Source organism: Pelobates fuscus, chromosome 11 (assembly GCF_036172605.1).
Source record: "Pelobates fuscus isolate aPelFus1 chromosome 11, aPelFus1.pri, whole genome shotgun sequence".
In the NCBI taxonomy this organism is placed as follows: Eukaryota; Metazoa; Chordata; class Amphibia; order Anura; family Pelobatidae; genus Pelobates; species Pelobates fuscus.
Window position 1 is genome coordinate 110,517,179 of NC_086327.1, and position 26,996 is coordinate 110,544,174.

The following is a 26,996-nucleotide window of genomic DNA, read 5'->3' on the forward strand; positions in this document are numbered from 1 at the left end:
AGCCCTCCCATGTGTCTCAGTAGCCCCTCCATATGTCCCTATAGCCCCCTCCCAACTCTTCATGTGTCCCTTTAAGCCCCCCTCCCAGCCTTCCATGTGTCCCTAAAGCACCTCTTTCAGTCATTCATGTGTTCCTATAGCCTCCTAGCCCTTCATGTATCCCTATAGCCCCGCAGCCCCCATGTGTCCCATTAGTCCCCCCCCCCCCAGCTCTCCCTGTACTTTGCTGTAGCGTGGCCAAGCAGGCAGACCATGTTGGAGGAGCTCCTGCTCACTGTACCTGGTCTGACAGGAAGCAGTTCTGTGCTCTCTGTGAGCACTTCCTGTCAGAAGCTCCTCTATTCGCGCTCTGCCTGCACGGCCATGCTACATTCTATGACGGGCATCCCCTCCTGCTGGTTACCATGTAATCGCGCCGTGCGGTCCGCAGGCCGGTGTGCACTAGTAGCCGCGCACCAGTCCCATAATGTGTAGGCCCAACAGGATATTTTCCGGCATCCCAGTGGGCCATTCCGGCCCTGAGAAGAGCGGCAGTTTTCCACATTTCCAGCTAGGAGGTGATCCTGGGTGGAGGTACCCAGCCGGGGTACAGGGAGCTCCAATACAATAACCAAACATCCAGCATAATCAACATCAAGGAGCCATCAAAACAAGTCCTGAATAGAGTTCTGTCGAAGCACCAAATCACAGATGGGTTACAAAAAAATATCAAAATTTTGATCAGCCTCCAGAGCACCAGTAAATCCATTATTTAAAAAATTGAAAGAATAGGGAACAACTTTGACTACAATAAAAAGAAAATACAGACCCATCAAAGTATTTTCATATGCCTTCATGGTATATGCAGAGTTGGTTCAGTTCATTAAAGACAAGACAAAAAATACACAAACAGTGTTGGTCAGCTTCAATTAAATGATAGCTCTGTACCACCGCAATATGTAGTCGTCCAATGACTTTAATATTATTGTAGAGACGTACTGTACACCGCACTCACCAAATAACCCAGGTGCTCTGAAGCCATGGCTGGCCAGGCCTCCCTTCCAAGATATGCTGAATAAATAATGGTTCAGGCACTCTGGGATAACAGAAATAGCAGCTTTGTTGGGGCAAAAACAGCAATGTTTTGACCCTACCGGGTCTTTGTCAAGCTTGATAAAGACCCGGCAGGGTCGAAATGTTGCTGGTTTTGCCCCAGTAAAGCTGCTATTTCTGTTATCCCGGAGTGCCTGAACCGTTATTTTGTTTTTATATTATTGTGGTCCATCAGTATTATTTTTAAGACAACATTAGATAGTTGGACTACATAACAACGCACACTTGCAAAGGCTGTAGTAATGTTGTATCAGTAAGGAGATCAATGAGGCCAATAAAATTTACTACAGCCACTACAATTCTGAATTTAGAGCAAGTGTACATGACCGGAGAAGGGTTAGTCAGTGCACATCCAGATGAACTTTTATATCTTGAATATATAAAATAAAAAGACCAGTATGTCATGTCCAAAAAAGACAGACAGACAGACACACAAGGGCTGTATCAGGAAAGTTATAACATTTTACTTACAGCTAAGAAAATAACAATCAGAGTTATTTATACATTTTAGTTTCTAAAGCCTGTAACATGCATAGTGCAAGTGCTTTAATCCCTTTAAAATTATTATCTTCCTTCTTACAACCTTTGAAATGTTCAATCCTCGTCTCCGTGTAAGCAATGGTTTTTCAGGAATTCTAAAATCATGCTGTTTTGAGGCATAATCAGAAAAATAAATATCTAAAAAGCATTGCTGTAATCACATTTAGAAAGGTCTTTTGCAGCTATAATTCTTTACTGCAAAAATATTACTTTATAAATTGTTAAGAGAAAGGCATTGGTAAGAATTATAGTGGATCTCCATGGCTTGGTCAACAAAACAACTATAAAAATATAAAATGAAATATGGCCAGTGAAGCATAAGTATAATACTGGATCTACAATTTTTCACAGATTTGCACCTCTCTTTAAACATTTTCAAGTGTATTGAAAGTGCCGGGCAAAGATTTATGGCATTTTTTTGATGACACCATTTTTTATTTTTTTCCTGAAATTTTTTTTTTTTTTTTTAGTTTCTTTGTAGTTAAGTTTTATAGTATACATAAATAGTAAGGTCTCAATTTAATTCTATGTGCATTAAGAGTTGATAAATATCAAAGTTCAGCTGATTTTAATGCCAAATAAAGGCAGCCAAATTCGATAAATAGGCCAGCTCCCCAAAATAAAATGCATATGAATGTGCAGTGAAAGCACATTTACATGTCTTTTCTAATGAATAACACATTAGGTAGTAAACAAATAAAATAAAAAAAATAAAAACGTATGGGGGTCAATATGGCTCCCATATTAGTGTAAGGGAGGGATAATGCCTCCTTATGCCCCCACCAGCCATGCCGTGACATTTGAAATTTCTTATTAATAATGTCTACCAAACAGTAAACAGTCAGCGGGTGCTAACTGTAAACAAAAACTAGCAATTCTGCTGCTATTGCTATATATTACTAATAAAATATTAGTGGGTACCTGGCACTGAATATATCCAAGTCTTTAAAGACATAAAACTTTCCTATCAGAGCACTCAGATTGGTTGGCTTACCAATCAGAGTGCATTGACTGAGTTTTTTTTTGTTTTTTTTTGCAGTGCATAAAATCGATACATGCAGGCCTGGGGTGCCCCAAAGGCAGTCCTCAAGCTTTCCTCGCTTAACATGCGGGACAGATGAATGGCATGCCCAATTTTATATTATAAGCAGGCGTAACGATATACATGTATAATGACATACTTGTAGTACAGTGACATGGAAGCTTTGCATAATAGTATTTCAAAAGCAGGCTTAAACTTCCATTGTGTCACAGAGAGAAGAGATTAGATTGCAGGAGTAGATAAACATGCGTGTGTGTAAGCTTGAGTAGGTATGTGTGTGACATGGATATCTGCAATAAGTGATAGATGTTAAATGCGCTTCTGTGGTATTGTGTGGGAGAGGGAGATAGCATAGACACAGCCACAAACATAAATGTGTTAGAAACCCTGGTATGCATAGTCAGTGTCCGTGAGCGTCTGGACAGCGTTCATTAGTGAGCGTGGGGGGAGCCGTCCGCTTGCTGGATAATCACCCCATTCCTTCAGGTGGGAACCGTGTCTGCGGCATTGGAGGTTCACGGTGGTAGGCAGTCAGCCAGAAGTTAACCGGTTGCGCCCTCCAGCTCCGGGCCTGTAGCATGGCCGGTATCTTGTGTCCACGGATTTGGGTACCTCTGGGGGCCAGATCCTTCCCTGTCGGGACAGGCCTGGAGGCCTGTATCTTGGTGTTGCGCCGCCTTCGGCGAGCCGGTCTCCGCCTGTGTGGGTGATGCGCCAGGATTGGTCCCCTGGTGGCCTGCGGCCCAGATGGGCTAGCGTGGTGAGGTGTAGGCTGCTTTATCAAGGCTTTGCCCAAGGGTAGCCCAGGCCCACTCCGGTCGACACCGCCACGTTGATCCCCTTCACTCCAGTTCTCCTGCTTCTGTTGCTGCTCTGCCGCGTGCCGGGCCTTAATTCGTGCCCAGAAGGTTTTGAACAGCTCGTTCAGGCGGGTGGTGAGTGAGTCGCTTGGTTTGGGGTTGTGTTTCGGCGGCCTTTCTCCTCCACATGATTGTGCGTCCGCCATTTTAGCGTGGCGGGCTGCCTGCATACCTGGTGCGTGGTTAGTGCTGTTGTTGGCCTTTAAGGGCCACAGAAGTGTGCTGATCGAGAGTGTGTGGACCGGGATAACCCCCACCGGTCCTGGGGGGGGAAGCAGCTGTGTGCTGCAGGCGTTGCATGTATTTGCGAGCTGGGAGAGCGGCCGCCTTTCCCTTGCCCTGCTTGGCATAGGCCCCAGGCCTCGGCTCGGTCATTCCGGCGGATATGCTGGGCGTCTAAGGGTATCCCCCGGGTCGCCAGTTGCTGCGGAGCAGATTAAGGTGAGTTGGGGTTCAAGATTGGGCAGGTTGCCCCCGATTTCAGCCGGTATTCAGACCAGGGCCCAAGAGCTCATAGCATGTGCGACTGTTCAGCTCCACAGTCAGGCCACGCCCTTTGACTGAGTTTTAAAGCATGGGAAAGCCTTCTTAAAGACTTTTCCCACACTGAAAACTCATTTTACGCTGAGCCCTCACGTGGTGAAGATGGATTACTTTTTTTATGTGTCCAATCTGCCAATCGCCTTTAATACCTACCAGGGTGGGTCAACTCTAGAATACCTCCCTCCTCCATTGCTTTAGGTCCCTCCCCTATAATTTATTAAAGACTGGGCATAAATAGTTGCCCAATTTTTATTTTTATTTTATTACAGTGAGGTGCTCACTGATTATTAGAAATATCCCCACCTAGAGCATGGAAGGGTGGGAGTCATGTTTATCAACAACTTTCAATTGTCATTTAGAAGTCATTTGTCGGTCACTATGTGAACGATAAATGGAATGAAATCCCCTTAGCCCATATTTTCAATGAAAAATATATGTATCAGTTTCAATATTCTAACAGATTATTATTGGCTTCCCATAAGCCTTTTAATGGCATCTATTTAATACAATCAATAAATGCTTTATCGATCATTGATAACCACCCATTACAGAGTAACAGCTCTGATTAGATCGAGGCCTGAGTTTGAATAGATATTGGAATAAAGACTAACACAATAATTCCACATTGTGTAGATGAAGAATATACATTGATATAAGAGAAGTTTATACAATGTCAAAGCAATTCATTGTAACATCACTCTTCAACTATTGTCAGACAATATTTCCATAAGTCCATTCTTTCCACAGTTATGGGACTTTGTAATTCAACAAGTGTTACATGGTATGGTTTAACATCTCTGCAATATAGAATGTCAATGAAAAAAATATTGTAAAAAACGAGGGCGAAAACTAAAAAACGAGTTCAAATTTATCCAAATCCAACAAAAATACACAGTGGGATTGAATGGCTATTTATCTTAAGCCATTTGTTTGCTTTGGAGCAAAGCCCAATAAATGTATAAATCAGGTGGTTGAAATAGGTAGAAGCAACAGGGATAAATGTGTTAAATGGAAGGTATTCCAAAACTTCACGTGAAATTACTTCTATGGGATATCCCTCATCTCAGATAGCCCTGTCACGGTGGTACCATTTTCCTCTAATAGAATGAATCCCACCTGCTGCTCTGTCGGTGCCAATTCCAAACAGTTGAGGAGCCAAGTAAATGAATCATGTGACATGTGGCCAGTTGTGACTGCCAGAAACCCAGCTTGCATTACACTTGGAGTTCTGGAAACCCATTTGGAATGCATGACGTCAGAACATGTGTTTTCATAAGATTACAAACTATACACACTCCGCGTGATGATAGGCCTGTGCTAGACACATGTAGCATTAAATAACATAGCACACAAGGCTGCACAGGTGCAATCCATCTGAACGGCGAGTTTTATATGATACAGTTTACATTTAAAAATGCAAGATACAAGAAAATGTGTCTTTTTCTTAATAACATCCATCCCTGCCTTTTGAGTAAAACAAGGACAAACACACACTGTGAAGACATGTGTTACTAATGGGATGTGTATCTCTGTATCCAGGTACGGGTTTTGCTTCTATTTAATGTGCACATGTTTTGTTTAGACTGTGTTCATAGGAAAAATGATTGTTAATATGGGCTTGGGTACAGTGGCGCGGCATGGTAACAATTTGATTTTAAAATAAAAGCATTGTTCAATATGGAGCTTTTGAAGAATCGGCAACATTTTTTTTAGATTCTGGACAGAATTGCAGAGCAGAGCTTAGAGGAGACAAAATTAACTTTTTTTGGATGCTCTGGAGCCTTTAAATTACCTGGGATAACTAAAAGAGAGTAAGAGACCCACACTGGGTTGTAATGTGAAAATAGCAAAGGTTTATTTTGTAATGGCGTAGGGACTTAAAAGTAATTTGAGAACTCGTGTAGGGGAATTATTGTACGGCAAGATACTAAGTTTTAGTTTGTTCTCAGTGTTTGTTCTCAGAGTTTGTTAGTTTGTTCTCTTACGCTCTGTTTATACCAGTGTGTTATGGTCACTAGGTCCTACAACTGTCATCGTTTTTGGTCTACTGTAGGTCTTCCCAGTGGTAACTGGGAGAACAGGAAAGTGTTGCTCATGAGACTGCACCAGCTTTTGGTGTGGTGATGCCAGGATACTAGAAAAACATAATGATGCTGAAGCTGCTTCTCTGTATTAGCAATGATGTAGCCATTTACTGCATCTCACACAAGCACTTTAAAAAGTGCTCAGCCTACAAATGCTACAGGTTTAAATGCTTCTCTACTCCTTAGATCCAATATTATGTCCTAGACCTGTCCCAACCTTCCTAAGACTTTACCTTAGACTCTTTCTCTTATTCTTTTGTCTGCGTCGTATCATATTTCCTACCCTATTTGTTTATTAGATGTTTGACCCCTGGTCTGTTTCCTCGTACATGATTCTGACCCATGGATTCAACTAGCTCACAAGGCCACAGGAATTCTCTCTAGACTTAATGCATCAGTTTTTTTCTGACACCAGTTTCTAGATCCTTTTTTGTGTTTTTGTTCTGTTTTAGCCTCTGTATATCGCATACTTCCTGGGAGTTTGTTTCCTTCTCCAGATTTTTTTTAATGGAGCGGTTCTATGCAACTTACTTGAAACTCATTTGTCCTTCTCCATTTTTTTTATTTTTGTGAAATCCTCCTCTGTACGTCTGACCATCTTTGTCCACTAGCAAGCCATGTCCTGCAAAAATCCACACAAAAAAAGCATTTTATAGTGCATTAGAACATAAATTGTAGATGCAAGAAGAATACGTTTTTAGTTCCTGCCATAAGGAGGAAAACAAGGAACTGTCACAGACACATATATGACAGGACCTCGTGAAACAGAAGCTACTCCAAGAATAGGTATATTTTGTATTAAACATGTTTAATCTGTTAAAGAAATAGTTAAATGTTCTACTTTTTACATTTTTTATTTATTCTATTTATGAATTTGAGTCTAAGGCAAAGTGAAGGGTTTTTTACAGTAAGAACAATAAGGATGAGGTATTCTCTGCCTGAAGAGGTAGTTTTATCAGAGTCTATACAGACGTTTAAACAGTAATTGGATAAATACTTGCAAAAACATACAGGGATATAAATTTTAATTTGTGGGGTAATAGCTTCATGATCCAAGGAGATAACTGACTGCCATTCTAGGGTCAAGAAATATTGTTTCCTAGTTTGTTGCACAATTGGAACCGCTTCAGATTGGGGTTTTTTGCCTTCTTTTGGATAAAGAGCAAAAATCAAATGTGAGAAATGCTGAACTTGATGGATGCATGTTTCTCTTCAGCTATGTAACTATGTAATGTATTCCCTCTTTAAGGGATACTTCAAGCTCTCTATGTGTTTGTCGGAAAGATAACAACCACTAAGAAAGTTGAGTGGCACAGCTGATAGGTTTAAACGAGATTAGCCTGATGCCAGAAACAGGAAGCACGGAGGGCCTGCAGCCAATCGGCACAGGGGTGCAGGCCAAATGGGTACCAGGCTCACCCCACTCCCCATAATTTGAGGAAGATGGGCAGACTGTGATGGATTCAGAGAGAACTTCTGATGACGCCATCCATTTAGGCTACAACTGTTACTTGAGGATTGCACAGTAAAAATAAATAAAATACATTATAGGAAATACATCTAAAACTGCTGAAAGTACCATCAACAATACAACATACACACTTGTTACAATTTATGGCACGAACTCGAATCAACGTAACTTCCTTCACCATGTGCTATCCAAGATACCGTCACCACAATTGCCCTACTTGATTATGTGTGGAGACCTAAACCATATATTACATCCACAACTAGACACGACAGTATCTCCACAAACACGTAGGCACACATCTCTCACATCCGCATGCAAAGCGCTCACAAAATTACTCATGGAATATGATATATATGACGCTTGGAGAACTGCGCACCCCAATGACCGCGAATATACCTACTTTTCCCCCATGCACAAGACATATTCGAGAATAGACCATGCACTTGTGGCCCGAACACTCCTACCCTCCATCAAGCAATGCTCCATAGGAGATATAATCTGGACGGACCACGCCCCAATAGACATAACATTGATGGACACCTTCTTACACAGAGGAAAAACCCCATGGCGCCTCCCTGACTACTTACTAAACAACCAAGACTTTAAAACGACGTTACAGTCAGAACTCCTTGCATACTTCAATACGAATGACACTTCAGACATTTCACCTGTGACAGTATGGCAAGCACACAAAGCAGTCCTCAGAGGCCTGGCTATAAGTAAAGCAGCGTACATCAAACGGTCAGCGCGTCACGAATATAATGCACTCCTGAAAACATTAAGAGACCAAACAAATTAACAATTGCTTAACCCAACGGAGACAAGACAAAATTCCATAACACATACTACCAAGAAACTCAACGACTATTTATTAACCAAAACAACATCCACACTACAGAGACTACGCACCCAAACATATTGTCAGGATAATAAAGCGAGCAAAGCCTTAGCTTCTCTCTTGAGGCACAAACAAAGCCAATCTAAAATCCCATACCTTAACCTACCAGAGGGCACAAAAGTCTTCGACCCGCAAGACATTAATAACACTATGGCGATGTATTATACGTCGCTGTACAACCTTAAAAATGACTCTACTACGCATCAGCCGACGGTTCAAGAAATTCAATCATTCCTGAAACAATCCACTCTTCCCACGCTGGACACGACTCAGCGAAACGCCTTGCAGGCCGAGATTACACTAGCAGAACTTACAGAAGCCATCAGGGCTCTCCCGTCGGGGAAATCACCAGGCCCTGACGGGTTTACAAATACTTATTATAAAACATACTGCGACATCTTAGGCCCGTACCTACTCAAGACGTTAAATCAAATCATAGACACAAGCACTATGCCACCAGATATGCTCCTGGCCCATATTGCAACCATACCAAAACCAGGCAAGCCCCCAACTATACCACAGAACATGAGACCCATATCCCTGTTAAACACGGACACAAAAATTCTGGCTAAGATATATGCAAACCGAGTATCACAAATGCTCCCTGCTCTAATACATGAGGATCAAGTGGGGTTTGTCAGGGGCAGGCAAGGAGCGGACGGCACGAGAAAATTACTTAATCTCTTGCACGTCGCGAAAAAGGGGAGGAAGCCCAGTGCATTTCTGTCACTGGATGCTGAAAAAGGGTTCGACAGATTGCACTGGGGTTTTCTAGCTGCTGTCCTTGAGAAATTTCACTTCCCTCCGAGGTTCATATCTCTAATAGCAGCACTATACTCTGCTCCGTGCGCCAAAGTAGCAAACAGCGGGTTTCAGTCTATGCAATTCCCAATAACGAATGGAACTAGACACGGCTGCCCTCTATCCCCTCTCCTTTATGTTTTGGCCCTCGAGCCTTTAGCGCAACTAATAAGGAACGACCCACATATACAAGGAATTAAAGTTGGGAAAACCGAACACAAGATCACAATGTTTGCGGACGACATTATGCTAACGTTCACAAATCCACACGAGTCGCTGCTACATGTCACATCCCACCTAACAGCATATAGCGCCTGCTCATATTATAAATTGAACATAACCAAAACAAAAGTAATGCATCTATATTTGCCACCTAAAACACTAGGCACCTTAAAAAACATATATGCCTACCAGTGGGACAATAATAGCCTCACGTTTCTGGGCATAGACTTTCCAACCGATCCCAAACTCCTATTCCAAGCCAATTATGTAGTGATAGCCAAAGAAATAGCACAAAGATTATCTACCTGGAAGGGGAAGTATGTGTCATGGTTAGGCCGCATAGCAGCAATAAAAATGATCCTTCTCCCCAAATTACAATATTTATTCCGTACCCTACCCATCGCACTTCCACCCCCTTATTTGAAAACTATACAAAAAACTTTCAGCGACTATATCTGGAACTATAAACGACCCAGGGTGGCTGACGAAATTCTACATAGGCCGTTTAGAGAGGGTGGGCTAGGAGTACCCAACATAACTAAGTACTACATGGCGTCGCAACTGAGCCCGTTAATCTCAGCACATCACCTGGACACCCAACCAACATGGCTCAGCATCGAAGCTCCGTTCACAGACGGTCATACACTCGCAGAACTTGCACGGCTCCCGCACCATCTCAGACCCACATATAACCACATACTACCTACTACGTCCCTCACTCTCTCTATGTGGGATACATTCCAAAAGCAAACCAAAGAAAAAATCTGCATAACACCAATGACCCCCTTGACTGCACTTGCCCCTCTACTTCCCACCTTCTCCGTGGCCCACTGGACCGCATGTGGGATATCCCAAATCCGACAATTATTAAATGGCCAAAATATATACCCATTCCAGTACCTCCAAACTACATTTGGTCTGTCCAACTCAGCCTTCCTATCTTATCTCCAAATAAGATCTTGGCTCAAGGAGCAAATACCCACAATGGCGGCTGAAATAGATAAAACAACGAGCTCCCATATAACGCCAATTATAGAACTTTGCACTCAACAGCAAAATCCAAAGAAAATAAAATTGCTCTCCTCATTATACTCCCTCCTAACACGACAACACCATACAGGGAAACCCTCCTTTGTCAGGGCATGGGAATCGGACTTCCAAGAGACATTAGACCACACACAATGGTCAGAAATTTTCCTTGCAAATAAAACACTCACCCTGTGCGCCGCACATATAGAACTAACCAGAAAAGTTCTATACCGGTGGTACATGGTGCCCACACGGCTACAGCATATAGATCCCGACAGATCAAGTTTATGCTGGAGATGTAAAGCTGCACCGGGAACTATGTACCACATATGGTGGACATGTCACAAGGTAACACAATTCTGGGATGAAGTGAAGCAATTAATACAAGACTCAACCGGGATAAGATTACCACTTAACCCAAAGATTTACTTACTGCAACTTTTCCCCGATGATATAACGAAAACCACAAAATATCTTTCTTATCACATCATAATTGCAGCTCTCTCCATAATTAGCAAAACCTGGCTATCTGAAAAATCCCCAAACATTAACCTATGTATACAGACACTACAGTCCACCAAGTCATACGAAACCATGGCCAGACTGACTAGGCCCCCTAGACCTTTCTGGAGGGAAGCTTGGAGAATGTGGGAATCAAGGCAACCAAACAGAGGGATGGAAAACGTCTCCCAAAGCACACACACCTCCCCGAGCAACTAAAATATCTCTACTAGAAAACATGCCTCAGACAACATGTATCTCCAATCTCTAACCAAACAAATCTATCCGGGCACACATTATTTCAAAATCACGGCGCATTAAGACGAGGAAACTACCTCCCACCCCCTATCCCAACCACCCTGAGTTACCTTTTTCCCCCCTCCCCCAGTTTATATATGTGTTTAAGCTCATATCTAGCAAAATAAGACGACCTGAGAGATGAAGTATGCTATCACTTGAAGCACCAAAGGGTGCGTCACAGCTGACATATTGGAGCTTATCAAGTGGTAGACAAAATTTAACAGACAAGACAATCCAGAGATGTATTTCACTTATAGCATCCATATGCAGAGAGTTCAACGCTTTATGTTATCTAATGTTATGGCATATCACCAATGTATTGTACAATGAAAGTGTGTAACCTCTTCAATAATGTATATACTGTATGCTTGTTCTAACCACCACTTCTTCTCTTCTGTAACCAACATGCTTATGCTTAATTCTTTGAGATATAAAATCAATAAAAGAAAATTAAATAAAAAAATAAACTGCTGAAAGTGAAGCTAAATTTTTATTTTCCAGTTTATTTAATCATCTATAAACCAATTCTAAAACTAACACTGGCGGTGTTCCCTCGCAGTTAAGTCGTTTGGTGAGAGTTTTCTCTATATGAAAAATAGCATATTTCATAATGCCTAAATTGATATTCCTGAAGAAAATATATATAAAAAAATATTATTAGAAACATGTTTTACTATACTACGCACCTTCTCTTATTCCAAATACAAACTCTCCTTCATATCGTCCCCCATTTTTGTACTGCATCACACCATAACCGTGGATCTCTCCGTTCTGAAACTCCCCAGAATACGTATTTCCTGGGAGACATTAGACACAGCATAATTATTTCAAGTCCATATGTCTATAGCCATCTATAAGCTAAACAGGGTGAAGAAGTGATTATATTATCCATTTCACATTAATGAGGAGGTCTTTAAAAATCCATTTAATCAATAGTGAACCAATTGCTTCTGGGGCAATTACTGAGATAAGGCCTGCGGTGTATATAGTCCGTTTTCGTTCATGCTGTGTGTATGTATAAAACTTTTTCAGCTTCAGATTATAACTACATCCATTTCACCGTCATGAAATAACCATAAAATTAACTAACAAGTGAAAACAAGCCTAACAGATTATCTAATCTCAATGCAGCCGTCATCAATATTCAAGTACCATTCATTGAGGAATGGGTGATTTATTGACTTGAAAATGTAATCTTACATAAACAATATAGTAATTCTTATTCTCAAATGACAGCTCTGCGTTAATTAATTGCCCGTTTTTAGTTAATTTTTTGAGTTAGTAATTTTCGAAGAAGCATGCATTAATTTTTTTAAATTAACTGAATGCATTTGACATGTGAATAAACTTAGTAGAAAGATGCACAAGACCAATCTTTATTATAACAGTTGATTCTTTATGGAAAAAAAATGTAATCAAACAATTATAACAATTAAACATTTTGTATATTAAAGGAACAGTTTAAGCATTAAAATCACATTGGAGAAACAGAACGGTTTATATTTTTCAATGCCCACACCTAGTAGTGACTGGCCTTCAGATAGCCATTAGGGGGTTTTAGACTCAATTGAATTTGTTTACTTCAATCTGTTTGATGTCCAGAATCAGCGCACAAGTTAATGTGATGCTGTACTCTTTGAACATCAAATGCTTCTCTACGAGAGGTTTTGGATTGGCAGATGGCAGCAGATGTTGCACATGTATCCTCAATGCATCTCTATGAGAAATATCTGATTGGACAAAAGTCATCAAGATTGATGACTTAATCAGAGGAGGATCGATCTGCAGTGAGGAGTCTGTCTCGATGTTGAATAAAAGGTATGTTTAATCCCTTTTTATTTTATTTCGTCTTTCCTGTTTGGGCTCTTTATCACTTACTTCTGCATGCATACATCTCCTCTCAACCCCTTTAGTCTTGACTTGGGTGTACTCAAAACAATTACCTTTTTTGACTATTCTGTTAATGTCTCCTCTCTCTTCTATATATTCCTACATTTCTTCTATTCATATTTGCCAGGACCTTCTGTTGATAGTCCCAAGTAAAACAGAAGGTTCTTTTGCAGTAGTTATAGAGTACATGGTTCTTATTTATTTATTTATTTATTTGTTGTGTTTTTCATTTACTCACGCCAAGTTGCAGGACTTCTTAGACTTATAGCCTGTCCTCTGGGTAATACGCTTAACATTTTAATTTATGAACTTAAAGGGACACTATAGTCACCTAAGCAACTTTAGCTTAATGAATCAGTTTTGGTGTATAGAACATGCCCCTGCAGCCTCACTGCTCAATCCTCTGCCATTTAGGAGTTAAATCCCTTTGTTTATGAACCCTAGTCACACCTCCCTGCATGTGACTTGCACAGCCTTCCATAAACACTTCCTGTAAAGAGAGCCCTATTTAGGCTTTCTTTATTGCAAGTTCTGTTTAATTAAGATTTTCTTATCCCCTGCTATGTTAATAGCTTGCTAGACCCTGCAAGAGCCTCCTGTATGTGATTAAAGTTCAATTTAGAGATTGAGATACAATTATTTAAGGTAAATTACATCTGTTTGAAAGTGAAACCAGTTTTTTTTCAATGTAGGCTCTGTCAATCATAGCCAGGGGAGGTGTGGCTAGGGCTGCATAAACAGAAACAAAGTGATTTAACTCCTAAATGACAGTGAATTGAGCAGTGAAATTGCAGGGGCATGATCTATACACTAAAACTGCTTTATTTAGCTAAAGTAATTTAGGTGACTATAGTGTTCCTTTAAGGTTTACTTCTGTTTTTTTTCTCTCTCTCTTTTATTTCTTTCTTCTGATGTTTTACTTGAACTTTGCCTGTGACTTGTTGTTTGTCTTGACTTTGTGATCATGAGCGCACATTACTTGAAATCTGATTTCTGTGACTTCTATGACCTGGGATAAGCTAGAACTCTGCCTGGCTTGACCTTTGCTTGCTATTTGGATCGTGTTCTCGCTCAGGATCCAGGTCCTGTGATTATGGTCAGTTTATTAAGTGCTTATTCCAGCACAGCAGGTCTGCCTCCATATAAGAGGATCAGTGTAACATAATTCGCTTTACAGAGTTAAAAACAGCAGTAGGATATTGATGGAATCAATGTACTCAACTGAAGGTAAATAATATTATCAGGAATTATGAATTATATTAAAGATTTTATTAAAATACATTAAGAACAATGATTTAAAAGAAAAAAAATAAAATCAATAAAAATAAAGACGAAATAGTAATTGATTTACCATGATGTCTACCGTTTAAAGGAATTGAAATGTCTACTCTCTCCCTAGCCATGGGCAAGTTAAAACTAAGCACTGGAGAGCTGACCTGCACTTATGGCTGCAAAGAATGGGCCATTGGATGGGAGAGTAACTAGCAGCAACTTTCTGGGTCCTGGAGGTTTCAGGAGCAGAGCCTCTACCAGTTGTATGGAACACAGAGCAGTTTCTAAAATACTCTAGGTACCATAGCCACTTTATCTCAATGACGTAGTTTTGGTGCTTGGAGTCCATTGGCGTTTCCCACTGTTCAGTGTTATACAGTTCTAATTCGGTATGATGCAGAATGAGATACCCCGGCACCTGTGGCTTCACCACTCACTGGATTTATGGCTAAGACGGGGTGTAACTATGCCTTAGCCATACCAATGCATACCAGTGATGGGTATCGTGCTAGGCTTGGAGGGCTCAGCTGATTCTCTCAGCCTATCATTGATGCCCACCGCTAGTCAGACTAATGAAGATGCATTAGCCCAACCAGTATAGAGGAGCAAGGATGTGGGCACACAGGGACCCTCAATCATTGTTAAAATATTCAAAATGATGCCTAGTATGTCTCTTTAAGCTTGTACTTGATCAGAAAAGCCCCCCTTTGACACATCATGTTGCTGCCTCGAGGAACTGGATGTTAAGGAGGCTCCCTGTCATGAGCAAGTGGACAAATCTTCCAATAAATCTTACAAAATGTTGTAAAAAAATTTTAGCGAATGAATAAAATTATATAGGGAAAGAATAAAGAATGGAAACTTGCATGCAGAGGTAAAGGATTAGAACATTTGTGGAAAGTGAATAATTTAGTGCAATGGTCAAGGGTGTAGGATAATAACAATGGGAGGGCTAGTGACATGAGGGATAAAGCAGGTATGTCATATGGCCAGAGGTAATGATATGTGAAGGAAAGGCAGAAGGAATGTAGAAAAAAGGAACACAGATACCACTACATTTACACAAACACAGAATGGCACTCCATACATATACCACACAAACACAGAATAGCACTCCATACATACACCACACAAACACAGAATGGCACTCCATACAAATACCACTACATTTACACAGACACAGAATGGCACTCCAAACATATACCACACAAACACAGAATGGCAGTCCATTCATATACCACTACATTTACACAGACACAGAATGGCAGTCCATACGTATACCATAAAAACACAGAATGGTGCTCTGTACATATACCATTACATGTACACAAACATGGAATGGTACTTCATGCCACTAAATTTACAAAAAAATACATAATGGCACTCCATACATATACCACTGTATTTACACAAACACTCCATACACATACCACCAGGGCCGGACTGGGAACAAAATTAGGCCCGGGCATTTTTCAATCAGAGCGGCCCCCTAAGAAGGGGGCGGGGCCAGAGAGGGTGTGTTTTGTCATCACTAATGACAAGCACGCCCCCTCTCAAAGTGAGCATGTTAGTTCAATGCGCATAGCCCCCCTGAAGAGCTCTAGCATTAGAAAAAGGCCCTGTATTTGTTCTGCGCAGCGCAAGCAAATTTAATAACATGCTTGCGCTGTGTTTGCTTTTAAATTGTCTCTGGTGTCTCCACAAGTGGGATACCAGAGGACAAAAGGGCCAGGAAAGTGTATGGTGCATATGTTTGGAGCCTGCTTGTGGGATTGCGTGTGTGTAGAGTGTGGTGTGGTATTGTGTAAATAGGTCAATTTAATTTGTGTTTGTGGTGTAATATGTGTGGCTAGGGGCTGTAGAGAGTGTGTGTATAGGGGGCATAGTGTTATAGGGGATGTAGCAAGTGTGTGCATACGGGCTGTAGTGTGTGTGTATAGGTGACGTAGTGTGTGCAGGGGTTGTAGAGAGGGTGTGTTTAGAGAATGTTGTATGTGTTTGCTGACAAGGAATGTAGTGTGTGTGTAGGTGGTGCAGTGTGTGTGTGTAGGAGATCGAGTGTGTAAAGGACCCAGAGTGTGTATAGGAGAGTGTGTGTGTGTGTGTATAGAGGATTAAGAGTGCATATAGGGTAAGGGATCTAGCGTGTATCTGGAGCGTAATGTGTGTAGTGGTGCAGTGTGAGGGGTGCTGTAGTGTGTGTGTGTGTGTATATATATATATATATATATATATATATATATTTGGACGTATTGTATGTGTGAGGGTCGCAGTGTGTGTGTATGTAAGAGGGGTGCTGTGTGTGAGGGTGTTTTTATCTGCCGTCACATTCTAGGTTTCTAATTTTCTTTGTCTGTTAACTCACTGAGGGTTATTATATAGATATATATGTGTGTGTATATATATATATATATGTGTGTGTGTGTGTGTGTGTGTCTGGGTGCTGTGTGTCTCTGAGGGTGCTGTGTGTGCCTGGGTGCTGTGTGCCTGGGGGTGCTGTGTGTGTCTGGGTGCTGTGTGTGTCTGGGTGCTGTGTGTCTCTGAGGGTGCTGTGTGTCTCTGAGGGTGCTGTGTGTCTCTGAGGGTGCTGTGTGTCTCTGGGGGTGCTGTGTGTCTCTGGGGGTGCTGTGTGTCTCTGGGAGTGCTGTGTGTGTCTGGGTGCTGTGTGTGTCTGGGTGCTGTGTGTCTCTGAGGGTGCTGTGTGTCTCTGAGGGTGCTGTGTGTCTCTGGGGGTGCTGTGTGTCTCTGGGGGTGCTGTGTGTCTCTGGGGGTGCTATGTGTCTCTGAGGGTGCTGTGTGTCTCTGGGGGTGCTGTGTGTCTCTGAGGGTGCTGTGTGTCTCTGGGGGTGCTGTGTGTGCCTGGGGGTGCTGTGTGTGTCTGGGTGCTGTGTGTCTGGGTGCTGTGTGTCTGGGTGCTGTGTGTCTCTGAGGGTGCTGTGTGTGCCTGGGGGTGCTGTGTGTGTGCGCCTGGGGGTGCTGTGTGTGTGCGTCTGGGGGTGCTGTGTGTGTGTGTCTGGGGGTGCTGTGTGTGTGTCTGGGGGTGCTGTGTGTGTGTGTGGGGGGGTGATGTGTGTGTGTGTTTGGGGGTGATGTGTGTGTGTGTGTGTGTGTGTGTGAGGGGGCTGTTAGTGTGATTTTTTTTTATTTACATTTAAATATTTTTTTTGTTAATAATTAAAAAAAAAAAAATTATATTCCCCCCTCCCTACCTTTAGCCTGGGAGGGGGGGGGGGGCCGTTGAAGCAGCCATGCTGGAGGTGGGGCAGTTGCTTAATATCCCCCCTCCCTTCTTACATCATGCCTGGGAGGGGGGATTCTTTCCGCAGCTTCCTTCCCTGGTGGTCCAGTGGTGAGAGTGAACTCTAACCTGCAGGCTAGAGTTCACTCTCGCGAGATCTGAGCGTTGCCGCGGTGCTCAGACCTCGCGAGAGGACCCGGCGGAGCTGCTGGATAGAGCTCCGCCGGTCCTCTCTCCTGCTTCCCTCACTCCTCAGCCCCGGGCGGCCGCCTTTAACAGTGCCTCTGGGCCGGTGAGGGATATCTTTGATCTCCCCACCGGCCCATGGAGACACACAGCGGGGCCGGCGCTCGGATAGCGCTGGCCCTGCAGCGGCCGGCCGAGGAGATCCTGTGATCTCCCCTGCCGGCCTCGGCCCCACGGCCATCGCGGCCCACCGGGCATTTGCCCGGTGTGCCCGATGGCCAGTCCGGGCCTGCATACCACTATATTCACACAAATACAGAATGGCACTCCATACATACACCACTACATTTACACAAACACAGAATGGCACTCCATACATATACCACTACATTTACACAAACACAAAATGGCACTCCATTCACATACCACACAAACACAAAATGGCACTCCATACATATACCACTATATTTACACAAACACAGAATGGCACTCCATATATATCCCTGCAGTCACATACACTTATACTTCATAAACACTGACACGCCACACATCCCTGCATTCACACACATTCTAAAACTCTGCATGCATACACATACTGCAATAACACTGGTACCATGTCATAGACACGCTCTAAAAACAAAAAGCTGTTCATGCAAAATTGAAAAAAGGGTTTTACACAATAAAACTATTGTGTCAAACATTTAAACTTACATAAATGTTGTAACAGATTCAAACCTGGAGGAGGTCTTTCTAACACCAAAACACTATAATCCTTACAGATTGCAAGCAGTTTTCCTATCTTGTGAATCACAACCCCAACACTGCCATCTAGTGGTTACGGAAGTTATTACTGAAGCAAATGAAACAAAACAGTCACTCCTGTATTTAATGCTACACGAGTGATTTAATGGTTATTATAAGCATTCTAGACTACAATTCTGAGTCTGAGAGAGAAAATTGTGGTTCTGCTCCGCAAAGTCCACACAAAAAAATACACATGGTTAACAAAATTCTGTTTATTTACAAATACAAAGAAAAAGTAATAAAGAAAAAAATACAAATAAGTAAAACAATCAATACGTGATTAATATCATCAATGCAAGTAGACAGTAGTTACAGTGACATGTAATCAGCCTTGGGGCAGGATGCTGTACACAAAGCAAAGAGACTTACTGATGTATCCGTGATTTTGAAATGCTGACCGTCTATAGATATCCCATGATAAAAATAAATATATAAAAAACACTGTATTTGTTGTGAGTGGCATCAAAGAAGATCGTAAGGTTATAAAATTTGGATTCTACAGATGGGTATATGTGTGGACGGTCCATTAATGGAGATGGAATTTGAAAGATGTTTTATGGAGACCATATCCAATATACCTGTCAACACATTATTTTCCATTTGGACTTATAAAGCGACACATTTTATAATTGACTTTCTGGCATAAAATAAAACAGAACAACTATCAGGAGAATGGATGACTATATAAATCTACAATGTTATTAAAAGGTAATGTTGGGGTTATTGTTAAAGTAGACTCACAGAATTTACATGTGAATCACAATTAAAGCCCAACGTAGTGAAACTTTAATATTTCACTTATTTTTCCAGGTAAATTATTTTGTACTAAAACATGCAATTTAATTATTATTTCTTCAGAAATCTTGGTTTTAGGGATTTAATCCTACAAGTGAATATATATATATATATATATATATATAAAAAAAAAAACAATGTAAATTGCAAAGTTGCAGGAGGAAAAGGCAGTAAATCCAAATTATATGACACCAAACATGATAAGTACATAATAAATAGTAATTTCATAAAAAATATATATTCAGATTTATTTAAATGTTTTAAAGAGGGTTTTTTAAGTCTGGTAAAAACAACAAAAAGCACAAAAATAAATAAAGAAATAGATGGCCACTCGAAATATATTAGACTTAGGGGATTGTAATATTATACAGGGAGCGCAGAATTATTAGGCAAGTTGTATTTTTGAGGATTAATTTTATTATTGAACAACAACCATGTTCTCAATGAACCCAAAAAATGAATTAATATCAAAGCTGAATATTTTTGTAAGTAGTTTTTAGTTTGTTTTTAGTTATAGCTATTTTAGGAGGATATCTGTGTGTGCAGGTGACTATTACTGTGCATAATTATTAGGCAACTTAACAAAAAACAAATATATACCCATTTCAATTATTTATTTTTACCAGTGAAACCAATATAACATCTCAACATTCACAAATACACATTTCTGACATTCAAAAACATAACAAAAACAAATCAGTGACCAATATAGCAACCTTTCTTTGCAAGGACACTCAAAAGCCTGCCATCCATGGATTCTGTCAGTGTTTTGATCTGTTCACCATCAACATTGCGTGCAGCAGCAACCACAGCCTCCCAGACACTGTTCAGAGAGGTGTACTGTTTTCCCTCCTTGTAAATCTCACATTTGATGATGGACCACAGGTTCTCAATGGGGTTCAGATCAGGTGAACAAGGAGGCCATGTCATTAGATTTTCTTCTTTTATACCCTTTCTTGCCAGCCACGCTGTGGAGTACTTGGACGCGTGTGATGGAGCATTGTCCTGCATGAAAATCATGTTTTTCTTGAAGGATGCAGACTTCTTCCTGTACCACTGCTTGAAGAAGGTGTCTTCCAGAAACTGGCAGTAGGACTGGGAGTTGAGCTTGACTCCATTCTCAACCCGAAAAGGCCCCACAAGCTCATCTTTGATGATACCAGCCCAAACCAGTACTCCACCTCCACCTTGCTGGCGTCTGAGTCGGACTGGAGCTCTCTGCCCTTTACCAATCCATCCATCTGGCCCATCAAGGCTCACTCTCATTTCATCAGTCCATAAAACCTTAGAAATATCAGTCTTGAGATATTTCTTGGCCCAGTCTTGACGTTTCAGCTTGTGTGTCTTGTTCAGTGGTGGTCGTCTTTCAGCCTTTCTTACCTTGGCCATGTCTCTGAGTATTGCACACCTTGTGCTTTTGGGCACTCCAGTGATGTTGCAGCTCTGAAATATGGCCAAACTGGTGGCAAGTGGCATCTTGGCAGCTGCACGCTTGACTTTTCTCAGTTCATGGGCAGTTATTTTGCGCCTTGGTTTCTCCACACGCTTCTTGCGACCCTGTTGACTATTTTGAATGAAACGCTTGATTGTTCGATGATCACGCTTCAGAAGCTTTGCAATTTTAAGAGTGCTGCATCACTCTGCAAGATATCTCACTATTTTTGACTTTTCTGAGCCTGTCAAGTCCTTCTTTTGACCCATTTTGCCAAAGGAAAGGAAGTTGCCTAATAATTATGCACACCTGATATAGGGTGTTGATGTCATTAGACCACACCCCTTCTCATTACAGAGATGCACATCACCTAATATGCTTAATTGGTAGTAGGCTTTCGAGCCTATACAGCTTGGAGTAAGACAACATGCATAAAGAGGATGATGTGGTCAAAATACTCATTTGCCTAATAATTCTGCACTCCCTGTATGTGACAGTAGTCATAAATAACCAGCTATACTCATATTCCTCTGTTGTTAATGATAAATACTATGCGGGTTGAAGTTTTCTCTACCACATTACTCTGTACAAAAAAAATGGCTCTACTGCCATTCCAATGGCTCTACTGCCATTTTTTCTCTATAACACTCCAAAAACAGTTAAGATTAAATAAATAACTCAGTGCCTAAGGCCAGGACAGCTCCACCTGCGATGCTACACATTTAGTTTGAACAGGCATTGTCACGTTAGCTATACTTTTACTAGAATGTTAGTTCCATGTGTTTTCCACCTGCAAAGTGGCTCGATATGCATTAACTATGCTTGCTTGAAATGTGAATAGCTATGAAAAAAGACGAAAATAAAGATTGTCTAAAAAAAAAAAAAAAATGCACGGAAGTGGTGGCTTTCAATTTGTGGGGAGACAAATAAAGTCCTCACAGTTTCAGTTCCTGTTTATTTTTTTTTAAATGTATTTGTATATAATTTTTAAAAAATGAGTATTATTATTCTGCACGGCTCAGTGAGAAATTTTAAATAGCACAGCGAGTGATTTTAAATATCACCAGCTGACTGAAAGGATGCATTGAAATTATTTTTTATCAATTACATGATTTAAATTATTGATCAGTGCAAAGTTATACACATGCACTAAAAATAATGCGAGATCATTTGGCAGGTCTTACAAAACACTCTCTGTATCGCTATGTACCCGTTGGCGTCATATAGCCTAAGGCAGACATATATTAATCAAATGAGTGAGATTCTAGACAAGCATTAACCACGAGTAACACAATGCCTGCTGGGCTTCTCCTCGTTCACTGACATACTGTCACTCATGGATAATTCTCTATTTCATATGCAAATTAGTCATTATCATTATATATCATTCATTGGTAGAAAATTGGCATTAAAAGCTCTTGTCTCTTTAACAGAACTTAGTAAATCTTGTACGAAGTTCGAACAAAAGTGATAAATTTGCATACCTCCCAACATCCCAAAACTCCAAATAGGGACACTTTTGTTCAGTTAAAGGGGGCGTCTTTTGGTGTGGTTGGGGGAGAGATCTTAGAATATATTTAGCTTCCTTATTAAGGTTAATTGCATATATATTACATATATATTTTGTCATAATAATTTATTTAAGTAATTTGGATAAGTTATTTAAGTAAGGATGCATTATTTACAAATGCATTTCTAGATACATTTACTGCGGTTCAAGCAACTAACAGATTTAAATGTGTGAACAGAGTGTGTCTTGCGTCTAGGTTTATCCTTCTATTTTTGTTATATTGCTGTGGAGCTATGTGACATATTCACTCATGACTGTAATGTTAACTCCTGCAAAGTTCTTAGATATTCTTACACCCCTCAAATCATTATTGTGGCGCTATGGGATACATGGGATACATTCACACACATTGTATCTTACTGTGACTTCAATCACTGAAGAATCCTGTGACACATTAACACACATATTACATATTATTTTGGTTGTATTGCTGTGGAGCTCTGTGACACATCCACACATCAATGATGTCTTTTAAACTTTATTCTTATGGAGAATTGTTCCCATACACTTCATATTTGTGTGTTTTGTTGCTGTGGTGCCTTGAAGGACAAGTATAAACCACACGTTAATATGAGCAGAGTTGTGAAAAGGTGAATTTGATAATTACTTTTGGCCACCTGATCATAGTTATACCTGGAAACCGGGAGCTTATATGGAGAATCTTTCTACTAGGGCTGAAGGTACCATCACTTACAGAGACATTCACCCAGAAGGCAGACCATTTTGAAAACTTCTCTAAGAGTAGGAATGCTCTTTGTGCAGCACTGGTTGTACATAAATAGAATGTGTAAAGAGTTTAATTTATGAGGACATTTTGTGAGTTAGCAAGTTAAAGGACAGTGGTGTGTTTCATTCACCCTGCTAGGGTACAAAGCTCTTTATAAGCCCATATGAGCTGTATGTGCATTCTAGTGGAGAGTATGTTCTAACACTGGGTGCATACCCATGGCAACAGATTTAGGATTGGATGTTTTCCACTGCTTTGTCTCAACAGGGTAGGGGAACTGATGACCACTAGAGCTTTTCCCACCGGAGCTGATGACTAATGTCATGCTACAGTGTCACCCTCCAAGAAGACATGAATACCCCACACGTGTTTCCATGAAGAAGCAATGCACGTTTTAATGGATCTTAATAAATGACAATGTCTTAAAAATGATCAACCAAAGGCAAAGTTTAGACATGCATGCAAATGGTCATTCTGAAAAAAAATAGCAAAGGCTTACTGTACCCCATGCCATGATCACTATCCAGTGCCTATAGACTGTGCCAGTATGGAATGTCCTGTTTGCCTAGCACTATAAAAAATATATATACCTCTAGTGTCACTAAATGAGTAAAACACTCTATTCTTATAAAAGGATATTTAAATACTTGATTGTTGATAAGGAATTATACCATTGTTGATATTAATACTCACCAGATGACGCCCAGTACTGCAATCCATTCCCAGTCATCTCTCCATCCACAAACTCCCCTTCGTAATAACTTCCATCTTTTAATAGAAACTTTCCACGACCTGGAATAAAAGGCATAGTAATAGATAGAGAGTTTCTGTTAATAATTAAAATTCAAGGCAGTTTCATTATTTCTCCATACAGTACAAGTATCCTAGGGGTGGAAATATATGTAGTTGGCAGATACATGGAGAAAGGAAGCTGCTGCATCTTTTATTAAAGGGACACTATTGTCACCAAAACAACAAGCTTAATAAAGCAGCTTTGGTGTACAGATCATGCCACTGCATTTTCACTGCCTATTGGGAACAGCTGAATTGGTTAAGTTCAATTGAAACAGACACATTTTGACAATTGAACAGTATTCGACTACCTTCGGCTCTTATGAACAAACCCGGCCTTAACTGCTGTATATTGAATTCACCACAGGAAACACTTCACTTTAGACAGGTAAAGGTACACATGCTTGCCAAGTGCCCAATACTATCAAGTTTACAACAGATTCAAAATGATATTTTCCTTACCGTGTTTTTTACCATTTTTCCATTCACCTTCATAGCGGAAAAATGAATTTGCATATACATAGACTCCATACCCTGAAAACGAAAAAAACAACTGTCAAATGTGATATTTTTACACCACACAAAGCTAACTGTAAATTACTTATGGGTTATGCAATATTCCCATTGCATTATATTCCTGCCTATTACGGAACAATCTGATGTATGATGTAAATCAACCATATCCCATGATGCCGCTCACATGTATAGCACCTATAACAGCCTTATATTTTAATAAATGCATGTTCTATTCAGTTGTACGTCTCAGTTTTCTGGGAAAACGAAGTGTTTACATTTCTGCTTTAGGCCACCCCTAGCGACAGTCACACAGATAAGGTCCTGCAGAACGTGAAGACGTGGAATGCGCATCATAGACATGCACTGAGTCAATGCATTTCTATGAGTGGATGCTCATTGCATGCGCAATCCAATCCTTCCCCAATGTTTCCCTATGGGGAAGGATTGGATTGTCGGAGATCTTCAGTATTAATGATCTGAGACAGCGGATGCGGGGTGACCACGGCGAGATCGGTGAGCCAGACATGTAAAGGTCACTAAATCTATTTATTTACTTGGTTCTTGGGAGGCCTGAAAATCCAAATTGTTATAATATCACTTTAGCATTAGGAATCCATGTGTGTATTCCTAACACTAGATTGTTCTTTTAGGTAAACGCAGGCTCTCCGTCCATTTTACAATACAATTTTCAGAGAATTTGAACATGTACATTTGCACAGTTAATGAACAGGCACTAACTATTATTATTATGTTATTATTTATATAGCGCCAACAAATTCCGCAGCGCTTTACAGTGGGTGGACAAACAAACATGTAGTTGTAACCAGACAAGTTGGACACACAGGAACAGAGGGGTTGAGGGCCCTGCTCAATGAGCTTACATGCTAGAGGGAGTGGGGTAAAGTGACACAAAAGGTAAGGATAGTATTAGACTAATGACAGTTGCAAGAGAGGAATCAGTCGGCTCTCTATAATGCAAACAACACATATTACTTTAAATCAGCAATTAAGCTTCTCTCATGTTTTGTATTTTAAGTGCATCTTTAAACTAAGAGTTTTAGTTTCAGTCGGCAAACTGGCATACAGGGTAACACAGGATATTTTGTTTATAAAGAAGTAATGAGATTAAGTGCAAACATTCAAGTCAACGCTGTTAGAATTACCTTCCAAACTTTATTGGCACCAAAATGATTTCTCTGTTTAGCTTTCCTTAGTAAGCTAAATGTTAGAAGGGAATGTCATGTTTGTTAACAACTTTTTACAGGAAAAAAAGAGGAATTGTCAATATTTAGTTTTGTTTCCATCATATAACAAATGTTTGTTTAACAATATTGTTGAATAAATTATTCTAATGCAATAATATACAATGTTTTATGTTATGTGATACTGGTACAACTTGATTTAAATCATGTGGAATATATCACTATGATATGCATGTCCATTGCATGCAATTTAAAGGGACACTATAGTCACCAGAACAACTACAGCTTATGGTATTTCTTCTGGTGAGTATAGTCACTCCCTGCAGGATTTTTCCTGTAAAAACTGTCTTTTTTTCAGAGAAAAGGCAGTGTTTACATTGCATCCTAGGAACACCTCTACTAGCCACTCCTCGGACAGTCACTAGAGTTGCTTCCTGGGTCAGTGCTGCACAGTGTGCATGGAGACACCGAGCTTGCCCCATAGAGATGCATTGATTCAATGCATCTCTACGAGTAGATGCTGATTGACCAGGCTGATGTTTGGCTCCATCTCCATCCCGCCTATTTGGCTGAAATCACTGGTTCTGATTATGTCAGCCAAGGAGGTGGATCGGAGGTGGAGCCAGCATCGGCAAGCACAGGAAATAAGGTGAGTTTTCTTCTTATTTACCTGAGGCAAGTGGGGACCAGGGAGGTTAGCATGTTTTTAAAAACTATAGGGTCAGGAATACACGTTTGTGTTTCTGACTCTATAGAGTTCATTTAACTTGCCCAGGTCATCACCTGGGAGAAGCAAGATACCCAAAGATAGCGAGCCTGGGATTTTCAAGAAGTAGGATACAAGAACTCAGAATGAGGAAACATTGGGTGCAAATATAGAAAACATGTAGATCTTTTACTTCTAATGTTTGGGCAATAACTAAACTTTCATCCACATACCTCAGTTATGTTGACAGTTAGTCATATTCCATGTCTAGGAGAGTGTATAAACAAAGTCAGCTTTGATATGGTTAGATGGAAAGCTGGGCTCAACAAATTTCCTATATACACGTATCATCTTGAAATGTCTGTAAAATCTGGAATTCATATTGTGATTTATTTACTAAATCAGAAACTGTAGAGAATTGAAATGGCAATTGTGCATAGCCAAATTACAGCATAACCATCAATATTTTATAAAATACTGATT

General features: G+C 40.6%; 1 protein-coding gene across 1 annotated transcript in view; it reads right to left on the minus strand.

Moving 5' to 3' along the window:
- The window catches only part of MORN1 (MORN repeat containing 1), a 287,891-nt gene that overhangs the window by 229,159 nt on the left and 31,736 nt on the right, over positions 1–26,996 (minus strand). Inside the window, exons 2-5 of the mRNA XM_063436724.1 lie at positions 24,552–24,623; positions 23,991–24,089; positions 12,070–12,180; positions 6,693–6,783 (exon numbers count right to left, since the gene is read on the minus strand). Of these exons, the coding sequence (XP_063292794.1) occupies positions 6,693–6,783; positions 12,070–12,180; positions 23,991–24,089; positions 24,552–24,623 (373 nt within the window). The remainder of the gene's footprint in view (positions 1–6,692; positions 6,784–12,069; positions 12,181–23,990; positions 24,090–24,551; positions 24,624–26,996) is intronic.